The sequence below is a fragment of the Atractosteus spatula genome, chromosome 11 (assembly GCF_055471065.1).
Source record: "Atractosteus spatula isolate fAtrSpa1 chromosome 11, fAtrSpa1.hap1, whole genome shotgun sequence".
Lineage (NCBI taxonomy): Eukaryota > Metazoa > Chordata > Actinopteri > Semionotiformes > Lepisosteidae > Atractosteus > Atractosteus spatula.
Genome location: NC_142716.1, coordinates 7,534,471 through 7,550,237, shown reverse-complemented (window position 1 = coordinate 7,550,237; position 15,767 = coordinate 7,534,471). Strand labels below are relative to the sequence as shown.

Here is a 15,767-nt window from a genome sequence, read left to right as displayed (position 1 = left end):
ATAAGACTACAATATTACTTCTGACAATATCACGTCCCATATGTTCTGCTGTCTTTCTCTTGATCTCAGCAGGAGCCCAATGCTTCAGTCACTTCGATAAAGCAGTACAAGAGAGACTCTCCACGCAAACCCTTCTTATTATCCACCAGAATATCTTACAGTTGCAAGATTTCTTGGGTTCAGAATGCCCTGATCTGAGTTGTGATTGATGTCTGTCATTAAATAACACACACACACACACACACACACACACACACACACACACACACACGTGGTGGATCGTGCATAAACTAATATTGGCATGTGAGCAGAAGTAAAAGATGCCCGCAGAGACAGTTACAGCAGGTGGGATAGCAGTGAAATACTCATTATCCAGGACGCTGACAATCGAAAGTGACCCCTCCCTCTCTCTCTCTCAAGGGTGGACCCCTGGGAATGTTATCAGGATACTTGGCAGACCACTTGCAGTGTGTTGGAGCACCACCGTGACCTCATGAAGGTAGGCTGAATCTCTGTTGGCCCACTTTACCAGGAGGAAATAGTCAATTTCAGCTGCGACTCTTTTTTTTCTCCTTCTCCTTTTGCTTGAATTCGCATAATTTGCCTTGTTCATGCAGATCTGCTGGATAACACATCCATTACCCAGAAAAGCTCCTAAACTCTGCGTGTGTTCACCTCCTCAGACATTCTGTATGCAAATTAATCTTCCACAGCTTTCAGAATGAAATCCCTGCGTCTTCTTTCCATCCCATTAAGAGCAATGATTTCATTGACAATAGGAAAAAAAAACTATTACAATTCCTTGCCCACTGCTCAGTAAGATTTGATTATATAAACCACAATTATTTTTAAAGTATCAACAGACAGAAATGACCTCCATTCACTTTTCCATGATGGATCTCCAATATTCTGTCCATGACAGTATAAGCAGACTTCATCCTTATTTGGACATTAGAACACTTTGATTCACATTTAACAGCTGTCTTACTACTGTGCCTTTCAATAATGCTCTCTACACTGATGCAGTCTCTTAATATGCAGAATGTGACTTGCAGCATCTTGTGGTGATATAAACTGTGAATGTTAATTGAGTTCATTCATCTAAGATACACACTTTTTCACAGTTTCAAGCCATGTTACATAATGTTTATGAATATGGTAGAGTAAATATTTTTAAATAAAATATGGGAAAAAAGGGACACACTATGCCTGAATAATTTTCTCTAAGGAAATACTTTCCCAAGCACCAGCTTGTCTCAGTGTGAGTCAGGTATGCAAAAAAACACAGTTTTAAATACCCTTCTGTAAGGAAGGCTGTCAGTCATTACAGCTTACTTTACCTCCATGACATTGAAAGTAACACATTGTATATAGAACCATGATAAGTTACACATCTGAGCAACACACAGTATAAACTTTAATCCTCCACTGCACATCATATACAGTACAGGGTTAGGTTTGAAATCCCACATATTCACGTTTTTAAATGTCTTTTTCCTCAGAGTGTCACTACCATAAGAGCTTTGCATTTTCCAACCCACTAGGTAAACAATCTTCCGCTGTAAATTATCCGTGTTTTTTTTTTTGCGTAAATTATATCTGGATGTAACAGAATTTATTGTTGAGCCTGTTGCAACCAACTCGGCAAAAAAAAAATATTCTTTAGCAAGATCTATGGATGCATCACTTGCCATTTTATCAATAAATTGATGTTAAAGCACCCTAATGATGCTACCACAATGGTTTCAGAACTGATACTGCACCTGCCCCCCCACAGAATATATGTGGAAAAGCGGATATTTTATTAATTAAGCCCTTTACTAATAAACCTGTAAACTATCTTTTACCCCTTTATTGCTTTTCTAAACTAATCCTCCCCATCTTCATGCTGTTTTGGATATGGTTGGGATCTAGACTCAATATAATTGTATCCTTGTTATTTCTGTTACTGCAATTGATCTGGCAGTGTAAAGCGGATTCAGAGGAATGGAACTCATTTCCCTTTCTGTTAAGTCGGCCCAGGATAGGCTGCTTTTGAAGCTGATCATCTGGCAATCAGGAATATATACTCCAAGTCTTTCCTCATATCCCCAGATTTTTCCTGATGAAGGCATGTTAAGTGAGAAGGATTTAACCCACAGCTTGTACTGGGATTTACCATCATGTGGTCCTCTCTCTCTCTTAACACCCAGAGTATACAACACAGTATACAATATTGTTACTTTCTGTGAAACCTTCAGCAAGTGACAGTGAACAAAAATTTAACTAAAGTAAAGCATGTCAATGATGCATTTATAACTGCTCCTGTTCATAGGATCTATCCTGGTTAATTAGAAGACAACAATGATTAAAGGAATGTTTCTGAGAAAAAAAAACATTTTTCTGACCAAGCAGAAGCTTACTTACCCCAGTACACTAATATGATTCCGACATCTTAGATCATCTTCCTCTTGAGAAATATAAAGACTGAAAATACAGTCACTCCAAATTATTATTTAGATGTCTTCTCAAAGGTTTAGAAAGCTGTACATCGATTGGATAAGAGGCCCGGGGCAATGGTTAAATTAAGAGTGCATTTCATTTCTGAACTGCCTTTAACCTTCTATGTAGCTCATTGATGTTGCTCTCAAAAGAGAGTCTCACTGCCTGGAGAAATTGGTTTATAGCTGTTCAAAATGGTTGAGGATTACTGTAAGCTTTGTTAGGTTTATTCTTATTTCACACTTAATTTGCATCTCATTAATTTAACTCTAATTGCCTTTTTACTTAGCCTCTCATGATATTCTTGAGAGTTTTCTGTGTACCTTGCATAAAACTAATTTAGGCAATTCAGAATTCCTGCGAAGTAAGTGTTTTTGTTGAAAACTTATAAAGCTTCTGTTCATAAACTCAACTGGTATAAGGAAGGTTTATTTAATGAATCATTCAGCAAGAGTGAAATAAAGTTGAAAATCCCGTGAAAGCAATTAAGTTATACACAGAATAAAATCCCGTAATACAGTATGAATGGTCTTTGCCTTAATGTTTGCCTGTCACCTCTTCAAACCCACATGAGCTTAAATGAATTAGTGTTGCTCCATCCTTTTCATGCATTTTCCGGTAAATCCAGATAACAAATACATATTCTCATAGCAAATGGAAAATATAATTGCTAGCCATTAACTGCTGTACCTTTCCTGGTGGGATTAACAATGTAATTGCAAAAGTTTATAGTAGAAGTCATTTTTTTTTCCTCTCCACATAATATCTCTATTATAATAATGACATTCTGACTTTGGGATGAGGAATCTCAGAATGGTTGGACAAAAAAAATAAATAAAAGCAAGAGGTTGAAGTTGCAGGGATTCTCATAGTAGTTACCCAGTCTCTGCTTTAGGTAAATGAAATGGCTTGGAAAATGACTTATTAAAGACCACAGTAAATTGTAAGCCAGTTGATAAGATAAATGCAATCACCTGGTGCTCCTCATTTGAAACTGCAATAGAATAAAAATTAAGAGTATCATTTTTTTATTACTGATAATGCATTTTATTCTAGTCCTTCAATTCACAAGGCTGCCCTTTTTCTGCCATCTGATTTTCTGTTGAGAAATGGGTCAGGCTTGCAGAGCCCAGGTTTGTTTAAGGGTTTAGTGAGAGCAGACAAATTGCCCGCCTCATCTCAGAGGCACGGAGGCTAAGTATTTCTCAGCGCATCATTGAGCCATACCGATGACATGCTGTCATGCTCTTTTGCAAGATTACCAAACATAAAGACTGTTCTTGGGAGTTCCTAAGTCATTTCTTCACCTCCATGAAGAAATATGATGCTTCAAAAAAGTTTCTGAGTCACAGCAGGGCTGCAAGACAAAATGCAGGTTGGATCCCTCCCACGGTACAGAGCAGGCACGCCTGCAGAGAGGCCAGCACTCCAGGGCACTAGTCACACCCTGATGGCTTCAAGTGTCGTTAATGGAGATGTGGAAGAGGAGGTTTGAAATAAACACTTTTTGGGATAACACTGACATCATTGTTACAGATCCTTAAGTTGTATTTTTAACAGAATGTGATAGTATATCCTTAAATTCTTCCCATTAATGCCATCTAGTCCAAGGAGTTAAAAGAATGAAAATGAATGCTTTTCATTACAGATTTTGTTCTGTTCTGGATCTTGAGATAAATTATGGGTCTCTGGTGCACAGTGCTCCCCAAGTGGAAATCACATCACCTTTATAAGAATTTGACAGAAACGGGCATCTTTTGGAGTCCGACTGTAAGTCTAAAGAGAGGGAGGTTCACAGAAACCAATAGGTGGTCCTTAGAGGACCGGACTGACTTACAGAAGAGCAAAAGCAAGTGGAATTGAACTTCAGATCATCTCAAATGTATCACAGAACATGTTCAAAATAAGCAAGTAGGCACAAATCATTTCATAGGCTGCACTTACACTGTAAACAGTTTCTCAACACCTTGCCTGAATTTATAAAAAGATGGCCTCTTAATTGCTTTCACAGCTTCGCACAACTCAGCTTTGGTGTTGAAGCTGATAAAAATTCATTTTGTGTCTCTCTTGTTCCCTAGAGGGTGACGGGCTGCATCCTATCTAATGTGAATTCTCCTTCAACGACTCCAGTGATTGGACAGCCACAGAATGAGACACGCCCCATCTATCAGAACAGCAACAATACAAGCAACAAGCCTACTGCCAGTGAGTTCCTCTCGTCTTCCCCTTCTGAAAGACAGACTCTGAAAGTAATAGGGGTGTTGGACACCACAGAGACATCAGCATTCTCCAAGGCAGATCTCCACAGAGTCAGAAAAGTAGTAGATGTGTATTACATGTCTATGCTCAGCCAGTGTAGAGGTCTCCAGCCATAGTCCTGGAAAGCTCCAATCCAGCAGGTTTCGCAGGTCTTACAACCCTAATTTCTAAATATTTCAAAACGTACTACAAATTGTACTGTATTGATACAGCCAGAATAGCATGAGTTAAACATATCCTGATGTCTGCTGAACATCTTTAAGAGTTAACGCATCATCTTAAAACTATACATTGTTTTTTTGCTAAGTAGGTGCTCACAATCTCTGGTGAAGAGAGTAACTGTATTTTGTAAACATCTAACTATCAAACAGTTATGAAGAAACATACTTTGGGTTTTTCTTGGTAGCATGTACAGTATTTAACCCTTTAACTTCTGCAGCATATACATTTATCTCTCGTATTACATTTAGGATTTTTTTAATGTACATTTACAAAATCAAAACAGGCTCCACACACAATATACTAAACGATTAGATTACATTTGACTTATGAATGTTTCATGTTATTTCTTTATACGGAAGATGCAATGTTATAGGATGCAGATGCTAACCTCTAGTATTGCCTTATATTACTTTTCCTTTGAAATTGTTGGATTTGGATCCTTGGATTTATTGTAGAATCACACCCTCTTTTATTTCAAAATCTGTTTTGTTGAGTGTGCTGGTATTAAGGATATTGCGACTTGAACATGATAAGACTCTTGAATGTGTCTGCATCAGTATTATTAATTTTTTGGGATGGGAGGGTAGTGGCAGTGTGTCATTGTTGTATTTTAGCAGTTCCAGAAAGCAGAAATGTGGAGGCCTCTGCTGCACTGTTTTCTTTGATAAGAGTTCCACTGTGTCCACTAACTCTGCCATGATTTTCTTCTGCAGTTAAACTGTTGGGGAAGGTGAGTGAGAGCTTGGGAAAGATCTGTTGTGTTCGGCCCCACATTGAGCGCTTCACCTTTGTGGGTAAGTAAGAAGTAGATCTTCCTTACTAATAATAATTGCTTATATATATATAGCATTTTTCTGGACACTCCACCCAAAGCACTTTACAGATAATGGGGACTCCCCTCCACCACCACCAATGTGTAACCCCCACCTGGATGATACAATGGCAGCCAATGTGTGCCAGAACACTCCCCACACACCAGATATCAGTGGGGAGGAGAACAGAGTAATGAAGCCAGTTCAGAGATGGGGGTTATTAGGAGGCCATGTTTGGTAAGGGCCAATGGGAAATTTGGCCAGGACCCCGGGGTTACAACCCTAATCTTTTCGAGAAATGGCCTGGGATTTTTAATGACCACAGATAGTCAGGACCTCGGTTTTATGTGTCATCCGAAAGATGGCAGCTTTTTACAGCATAGCATCCCCATCACTATTGTGGGGCATTAGGACCCACACAGACTACAGGGTGAGCACCCCCTGCTGGCCCCACTAACACCTCTTCGAGCAGCAGCCTTAGTTTTTCCCAGGATGTCTCCCATCCAGGTACTGGCTAGGCTCACACCTGCTTAGCTTCTGTGGACTGCCAGTTGTGAGTTGCAGGGTGATATACAATAGCTGCTGGCTTTTTGACGCTTATGGATCCTTGATGTATTCAGCAGCTTTGAAAAAGGAATCTCTAAATTTTGCTAAGTTTCTAACTTCTAACTTTCTATATTCTATATTAAAATCTTTACCTTTAACGATTCACAAGTATTGGTTATACACAACCTCTCTTCTGTCATTCTCCTCTCAGTTGTTGTATCCATATTATATGGATGGCTTAAAGAAAACATGAAGGTAAACATTTTCTATTTTAATGGAGATTGACACAGCATCAAAAATGTTAGCAATGGCCCTATTTAGAAATGTATTTATAGACAACCCAGGTGCCATTTAGGATTAAAAGTAATTCTGTGATATAATACAGCACAGGTTGCACTCTGGCACTTCTACACGGAAGACACCATCCTAAGCAGATGCAGTAAATTAAAAGGCTCTGTTCTTGTACCAATTCTAAAGTCATGTACAGTAATGTCCCTCCAAGGTCAAAAGTGATCAATACCATTCAGCAAGACAAAAATTACAATATCAAGGAAAGCAAGGGAAATCCACAGCCATCACATTCATCACAATTTGACACATCAGTCTTTCGCCACAGACAGACTAACTGATTACCACACTGGTACAATAAACACTCCATGCCACCAGCAGAGCATATTTTTTTGTATATAATTTTTAAAGCAATGTGTCAAATGCTCTGAACCTCATTATCAAGATGTTACAGGGGGGGAAGCAATTTGCATGAGAAATGCATAATGGAGTGCAGAGCCCTATTGCAGGCTTGGCAGTGCTCCACACAGACTGGGCCCTTTCTGAGAGATGATTAGCTGGTAATTGCTCAGGGCTGTTTGCTGAGAGACAGAGTCGCACACAGAAAAACCCTGCTGCTAATCCAAATTAAAATGAATGGATGGGCACACACTGCCACATCCCCATTAGGAGTGTGAAGGCAAAACTTTGTGAATAAAGCTTTTAAGGAAAATCTTTGGCAATGACAAACCAGCAATTGTTCTATTTGATTTTTTTTTTAATTTAAAGTCATATGAGGTGGAAACCATTGTCTTAGAGACTAATAATACAAAACAAAATCAGTTACCAAATCCTGAATGAGAATACAGACACATCAGAGGATAGCCACTACAAAAGTAATGTATTAAAGTGATTTTTTAAAGAAAGCACTGATGCTACTAGACTTGGTTCTAGACCACAGTAAGCATCCCTGTCTCTTCCTGGGAAAAACCAAGGTTGCTGCTGGAAGAGGTGTTAGTGGGGCCAGCAGGGGGCGCTTACCCTGCGGTCTATGTGGGTCCTAATGCCCCAGTATACTGACGGGGACACTATACTGTAAATAGGCGCTGTCCTTCGGATGAGACGTAAAACCGAGGTCCTGACTCTCTGTGGTCATTAAAAATCCCAGGGCGTTTCTCGAAAAGAGTAGGGGTGTAACCCCGGCGTCCTGGCCAAATTTCCCATTGGCCCTTACCAATCATGGCCTCCTAATAATCCCCATCTATGAATTGGCTTCATTACTCTGCTCTCCTCCCCACTGGTAGCTGATGTGTGGTGAGTGTTCTGGCGCACTATGGCTGCCGTCGCATCATCCAGGTGGGGCTGCACATTGGTGGTGGTTGAGGGGAGTCCCCATTACTTGTAAAGCGCTTTGAGTGGAGTGTCCAGAAAAGCGCTATATAAGTGTAAGCAATTATTATTATTATTATTATTATTATTATTATTATTCCTGTCCAGTTCACTGCAATACTTTGGTCCAGTACTTGTTTCTTATTCGGCTGTGGAGCCTTCTTCAGGTGTGCCATAGGTCTGGTTGGGTGATTATGTACATACTTATGCAGGGCATATAATGTATTTAATGTTACAGATGAGAATGCAAACCTGGGCACTGCAATGAGATATGAAGAGATTGGTGAGTGCACTTCTTGTTATATAAAGTATAAAAAAAACACAGTATTTGCAAATGAGTTCTAATCCTTCTGCGAACCTTTTAAGAAAAGTGCTGTATACTTACTGACTACTATGTAAATTATGCATTATTTCCTTATGGCATCAGAATCTACTTTATTGTCCTTACACAGTGGAAGTTCTCCTTAGGCCTACAGAATACGCAAAAACAGTCAGTTGATTTTACAGACGTATATGATCAACGTAAGATAAATAATACCATACAATACAATATAGTGCAAAAACATAAGATTCAAGTGTGACCTGTGTACATACATGTATAGTGTATATGCTGCCAATCCAATGCTGTGAAGGGGCTCATGCATCATAGTTTAAAAGAGTAAAGGCACTCTGAATGAATGACTTTTTTTCTAACTTTAGGTACTCTGAAGCGTCATTTACTATTAACACTGCTTTCCAGTAAACACTCCTGGTATAGATGTGGTTCAGCTGGTTTTGTTTCTGACCAATAACATATATACTCCAAAACAATCTCATTTATCACGATAAATTGTCCCTTACTCAAACTCTGATGCATCTTATGGAAAAATGTTTTTCATTTTTAGGTGTTTTTATTTACTGTGGAAGTATGGTTTTCGCATACGTACAGTACATTAATTAGAGTTTCCAACCACACTGAGCTTTAACAGGTGATACAAGTCCAGCAGAAACCTCCAGGTACTCTAGTACAGCTGTGGGGTCATCAATGTGTACTTGTGACTACCTAGTATAGTGCTGATAAGATTGAACAGGTCATGAAAAAGACTGAATTAAAAACTGCATGGTGAACAAATGTAATGTGGTGATAAATAAATAAACAAATAGCACAAAGGGGAACATATTCCTTCAAATACTGACATCACACACACAGAGAGCACTACCTGTAGAAAGACTCTCCTTAAAGTAGAACATCAGGTACTCTACCTCTATCCAAATTGCAATGCTTACTAACTGTAGAATCACCCAATTTACAGTATGAAATGCTTTATTTATCACTTCTTTGCCCTATTTCTGTCGTGTAGAGCTGCGGATCCTGTTGTTGTGTGGCAGTGACCTGCTGGAGTCTTTCTGTATCCCTGGGTTGTGGAACGAGAGTGATGTGAGTGACTCTACAAGGTTCCTAGAAAATCTAGATACTTGCAGTGCTCACCATCTCCAGAGGGCGGTGGTCTGTCCGGGCAGCTGGACTCAACCACCTTTTCTGGTCATCAAAGCCTGACTTGTTGTGAAGAGAAAAAACGTGGGAACTGAAAACAGGAAGACTCAAGGGTGAAAACTCTGTCCAGTTTCATTCTCCTTGAGGATGAGAAAAGAAAAGGGGAAAAAAAACCAACACTGTCAGATGGATTTTGAGAAGTACTGTATCTAGACGTATGACAAGTTGAAAAACATTTCTCTTCCCCGCATATGTATTTGTGTTGCAGATGGAGGTGATTGTAGGAGATTTTGGGATTGTCGTGGTCCCCCGTGATGGCACTGACACAGAAAGGATCATGAACCACTCTTCAATCCTCCGCAAGTACAAGGTGGGATGGTCAAGTCTCCCCCAAACAAGTACAACAAGTAGGCCGCAAAATTTACATCAGCTGGGGTTTTACTGTTAATGACTGTTGGCAAGTCACAGTTAATGGGTTCACACCTCATAAGGACAAGCAGAACATGTAGTAATGGCTATTTAATTTCAATACAGAGCAATTATATAACATTATTAAACTATTAAAAAATTATTCATTTTAAATGATAAAAAAACCTAACCATGCGCAGCAACTGTCAGTACCAAAACATGAGGTAAACACCCAAATGGAGAAATTCCAAATGTAACTTTATGAAAGCTGGCTTCTTGCTTGTACAATAATTAAATATAACAACTACTTTTTTTTTCCAGGATAATATTATTGTGGTAAAGGAGGACATGAACCACCCAATGAGTGTTGTCAGTTCTACCAAAAGCAGGTAGGCCAATAAGCATTTGCAAATAAATATGAGATAACTGCCAAATTAACAGTTGTTACTTGTATGACAGATTAGCTTCATGCACCAACATTTACATGAAATTTCCAAAATCTTATTCCCATTTTACAGCATTTACTTGATAGGTTTTAATCACTGCATTAAAGTTGAGTATTCACTTGAAAGTCTCTACTTAAAGGAAAATAACAAATAAATGAAGTTTTAATAGAGAACAAAACATAGCCTTTATTTCAAGCTCTCATTTATTGGATTAAAATAAATAGTTCTAAACCTTAATTAGGGCTTGACGTTTTCATGATTTTGTTCACCATTATACAATAATCAGTTATTATTATATATTACAAATATTTGTTGTCCTTAATTTCAAGTATTATTTGAACTGTTGGTTGTTTTGCCTTTATTTGTGATTGGAATACAGCTGATAGGTGTCAATAATCAATCGTGTTGGAACCTGTTTGATTCTTCAAGTAACCTAATCTGGCCTCCAGTTTTCATTTAATAACAGAGTTATTGACCTCACTTGTCAGCAGGTTTTTGGACAACACTTGCATGCTGTGTGAAAAACACATTTCCACAATTTGTCCAAAGCACAGGCAGCGTAGCAACTCAAAACGCCAAGCCCTAACGACAATATACATACTTTGAAAGCAATGTTTATTTGTGACTTCCAGGATGCAAACGTGTAGTGTTACACACTGCAAATGACACTATAAGCCTGCCAGATGCTACTTAAAAAAAAATGTTTTCCGTTCAATGAACTCAAGAAAATTACAGCATTTAGGGACGTTTTTAAAGTACGTTTTACATGAGTGAGTGACCAGACCTGCGTTCTACTCCTGCAGACTGGCCTTGCAGCATGGAGATGGTCATGTGGTGGATTACCTGAGTCAGCCGGTCATCGATTACATCCTGCAAAGTCAACTCTACATCAACACTTCTGGATAGAGCCCTGCAGCTTGGCTCTTCCCTGCAGAGAGGAGCTCGACTGCCTCTCCTCCTCTATCTCTCTGTGTAAAACATATACTCCTCCTGCTCTACTGCTTTCCATGTACAGGAGCCTTCAGTGTCTGTCCCTCCTAACTGTATCATAGTGACTAATGGCCCTGCAGGGGTACTACACTGTACAAGACAGCACCGGATATGTGGAGCCCTCGTTGAGTGAAATATCTTCTCTGTGCGCCGAGGGCAGCTGGGTGTGTGTGTTTGGGGGTTGGGGTGTGGGTAGGGAGGGGGGGGGGGTTTGCAGCAGGGGTGCAAGGAATGTTCTCCAAATGGTAACACTGTTGGCCTTTGCTGTTCATTTAATACAGTTCTTCTTCGACTGCATGCTTTTAACGTTTTTTTTTTTTCAAGCATGACTGCTGTAATCGCAAAGTAGATCTTTAGTCCGTGGTGAATGTGTTAGCAAATAACTGCTGGGAAGAGAAGGCAATGATGTGCTAAACGCAAAGTCCACCCATCTCCCACTTCAGTGTCCATTCCCTGTCTACCACCCCTGAGGCTCCGCCTGTGTCCTCCTTACAGGCTCCAGAGAAAAAAAAAATCATCGTTTCACAGGTTTCTCTCTTAGCTAGTGCACAAAAAACTGTACAATATCTGTGCAAGGCGCACAATAAATACCCAGAGAGAGGGAAAAAAAGCAGTACTTTCTAAATTATTCCTCACTTTAGTGAACAAAAATATATACATTACATAACCAAAGTAAACAAGTCTATCTGAATTTTGGATTAGGATGACGATTTGTTTTGACCAAAAGCAACAATCATTCAATGATTTAGCTATTTCAGGATTGTGGAAACAGACACGACACCTTCTGTAAAGAAAGTGGAGAAAATACGAACAGTGGAGCACTGAAGGATGAACATTAATTATCCTTAGAAAATAGAAATTAAAGCAGCAATTATTTTTAAACGTTTACCAGAAATCAGGCTTAGGTCTTGTTTTCAGCTAGGGATTCCTTTAACAATTCTAAAAAAAAGAATAGGTGTTGCATTCTCAATTATATCAGCAACAATGGCTGGCATTATCTGAGGGAGCAGTTTTCTTCTTGCAATATCTTTCTCTGTGCCAAGTCTGAAAGTCCAAATATTAATAGATTTAACACATACATCTGCAATAATACAACATGAATATGTTTTAACATGCAAGCATGATTGGCTACAAGAGTTTAAAGCTGCTACACCAGCTCTTGCAGTAAAAGATGATGATATCCACGCATTTATCATTAGCCAATTTAGATCCTAAACTAGCAAATTCCTTGAAAGACTTCAAATACAGTAATGCTGTAACACACTCCTCTAATCCATTTACTCTCCTGCAAGGCTCTGTGGAAGTAGCAGCGTCATTGACAGATGGGCATTCAGGAGGAGTGTATCCACAGGACTTCATTCTCTCCATGTGTTATAGGGCCTGTAGCCATTAAGCTAAGCTACTTAAGAGCCGACAATTACTAACTGGATGAGTATAAAATAATGTACAAAATCCAGCCATTTCTAAAGAGCTTAAAAATGAAAATCACAAATAATGGAGATATTTCTGTAATGCATGAACAGAAATCTGAGTATCGCAACACGTTATGCTTGGCAGTTCCGAGTGGGGCTCTGACTGTAGCCAGGAGTGCCAACTTGTAGCACTAAAGGGGCTGTATCACACAGAGATCAAGCAGAGTCAGGTAAGGAATACTGGAAATCCTAGCAGTGCGATACTCGCTGGACGCTGTATTTGTCTTTTTCTAAAGAAGACCTCAGCTCCGCTGTTTCCACTGTCTTTTGTGATAAAAACGCTTATCCTGGTGATCATGTTCCCAGAGATCTTTATGTGCCTTTGGTTTCCATAGTAGTTGGGGAGCACAACTTCCTATCAGCTAATGATTTCCACACCGCATAGAAAAAGGGAGAAATTCAAAATAAAGTACAAAATTGCAAATTCAAAAGAAGAACTAAAATGTGTTTAACTACAGGGAAATTTAGTTTACCTAGACTTGCACTCCAGATTAGTCAATGGGCTTGCAATTACTGAAATAGCCATCTAAAATATTCAAGAGAAGCTTAAAAGCTAGTATATACAGCAACAATTTAAAGCCAGTAAAGGTCATCGACAGAGTTACCTTGCTACCTAGATATAAGAAGACAAACAACACATGGATATTCCTTGCCTCTTTCAAATCAACACCCCTTTATTTTTTCACCACTCTCCCTCATATACTTCACGTCTCTCTCTTAATTTGCAGGAACGTGGTTTGATAAACAACATTCAAACAATATTCTCCTATACTGCTCATTCGGTACAAACTTTACAGTCTGCAATTAGGTCTGACACATTTTACCCACAAACACCCAGCCTCCATTTAGTAGGACCAGTTTAAAATAGCAGCATGCATACCAATGACAACTGACTTCCTACTTCTGTCTCTGGATGTATCTATTTTCTGTAAGTATGTTACAAATAGGGATTGTTTGATAAAATAATTTACAGACAAACAGACATAAGATTGTATAGCAGGGATTTTTGACAGGATACAATATAAATGGAACACTTGTGTCTGCAGACTGGGCCTATCAGCACAAATGTAGATAATTAAACCATTCATTTACAACAGTTCCAAAATCTCAGAAACTGGAAGCTAAATCATTTCACCTTCAAGGTTCTTAAACACACACAAAGAAACAACAATAATTTAATGTTCTATAATGAGGCTGTTCCTTTAGCCCAGTATTTTCATTCTCATTTGGACAATGTGACTTTTGGATGTTTTTCAAAGTGTAATCTTTATTATTTTGATTATAATTTGGGGTTTTCTTTGTTTTGTTTTTATATGCTGTACATTGTTCCCATTGAATAAAAGGCTAGTAAAAAGACATACGACTGCTATTTGTTCTAGAGTGATGACTCTGTTTAGATTAATAAAAGTTTAAAAAAAGGGACTGATGTTGCGTTTTTATTTCAAATGTTTTTTCTTCTCTGAATTTAGGTAAAAACAACAGATCATAAGCTTTCTAGAACCCATATTCTCTATAGCTACTAGGCACTTTTTTGTTTTCCCTAACAATGTCTGCAACAAGTCTGTTTTACAAACTACGCACTCAGGTATCAAATAAAAATGTATTTTTTTTGTTAAACAGTTTCAGTTGTATTGGTATTTTAAAATTCAATTGACAACAAACACCTTTGAAAGCAACACACGTTGAAAAACAAGACCAAAAACATTTAGATTTACATTTCCTAGGGATAGAATGCCCGTACAGTTTTTAATCCATGAAGTTACACCATGTTTACTGTTTAACAGCTACATGCAAGAAGCAAAAAGTGAATAAATCATGTCAGATTAGGTGGTATGCAATCAACCCGAAACAAATTTTAGAGAATGGATTAAGGCTTCCTACCTTCAGTACGTTGTACGCTTGTTTTGATCCTGAGTCGCCACAAACTTGTTTAGGACAAACCGGTTATTGAAAATACATTGATGGACTGGCCGATGCAGGGTACAGAATATGGACCATTTGTTTCGTTTTTTGTTTCCGAAGACATTAGAATCACATCAATATGACAGTTCCGCACACTACAGAGGCAGAGTTACTCTGAAGTGCTATATACAAAGTGGATTACCTGTGTAAAGCGTTTCTGAGCCCTAACCACAACTGGATCTCAATTGTTTTATTGCTTAAAAAAATTGACACATACACACGTAATGTAACCACGGAACATCACATCTCACTGACGGTCTAATCTTTTAGTATAATACATTTTCACAACACGGAGCACCGATAACTTTCTATACGATACAAATTACCCCGATAGTCGTAATCAGTCAGTTCAGCTGGACTGGACTGAGGTTGAATGCACCGCGCCCACTAGCGGAACTTTGACGCAATTTAGTCATATTGATGACCAGAGAAAATCAGGGGAAATGGTCGTACTTTGTTTAACGAGATTGTGTAAAAATCCAAACACACGAAGAAACGGACTGCTATGGATGACAGATAATTATAGTGTATTATTTCTTAGTCAGGGAAAACGAGAATACTGAACCATAAATTCGAGTTAAAAATGTATTCACCGAGCATGCAGGGTAGTTTTGTGTTAGTATGTTTCACTGTCATGGATGTACTTTATGGACCCTTAAATTGTACTGCATTTTACGTGGATTAAGGCTTTTGAATACGTATCTTTTAGAGATTAACATTTTGGAAATCCTCTGTGAAACCGATTATCTGTTTATTAAAATGCATATATACTATAGACTGCCAACTGTTCCCTGTCATTAAATGAAGATTCGTTTAATTAGCCCAATAGCACCAGTGAATGGTGCTTTACTTCCAGAGAAAATACTGCATCTGAAATACCCCTGATATGACAATCGTAAATACTGTACATTGCTCTGGATTGAAAGACTGAAATAAATTGGAATACCAGGGATCTGTTCTTAGTACCAAATGCCAAGATTTCATGTCTTTTACATCTGGAGACAGGAACCTCCGTCTTTCACATTCAGGCAGTTTAAAG

The 15,767-nt window shown here is 38.6% G+C and overlaps 1 protein-coding gene across 1 annotated transcript in view; it reads left to right on the top strand.

Moving 5' to 3' along the window:
- nmnat2 (nicotinamide nucleotide adenylyltransferase 2) overlaps positions 1-14,122 on the top strand; it is a 65,222-nt gene extending 51,100 nt beyond the window's left edge. Inside the window, exons 4-11 of the mRNA XM_088927438.1 lie at positions 421-499; positions 4,560-4,686; positions 5,676-5,756; positions 8,215-8,259; positions 9,317-9,393; positions 9,719-9,820; positions 10,180-10,247; positions 11,108-14,122. Coding sequence (XP_088783564.1) covers positions 421-499; positions 4,560-4,686; positions 5,676-5,756; positions 8,215-8,259; positions 9,317-9,393; positions 9,719-9,820; positions 10,180-10,247; positions 11,108-11,210 — 682 coding nt within the window. The 3' untranslated portion in view covers positions 11,211-14,122. The remainder of the gene's footprint in view (positions 1-420; positions 500-4,559; positions 4,687-5,675; positions 5,757-8,214; positions 8,260-9,316; positions 9,394-9,718; positions 9,821-10,179; positions 10,248-11,107) is intronic.
- The last annotated feature ends 1,645 nt before the right edge of the window (positions 14,123-15,767 follow it).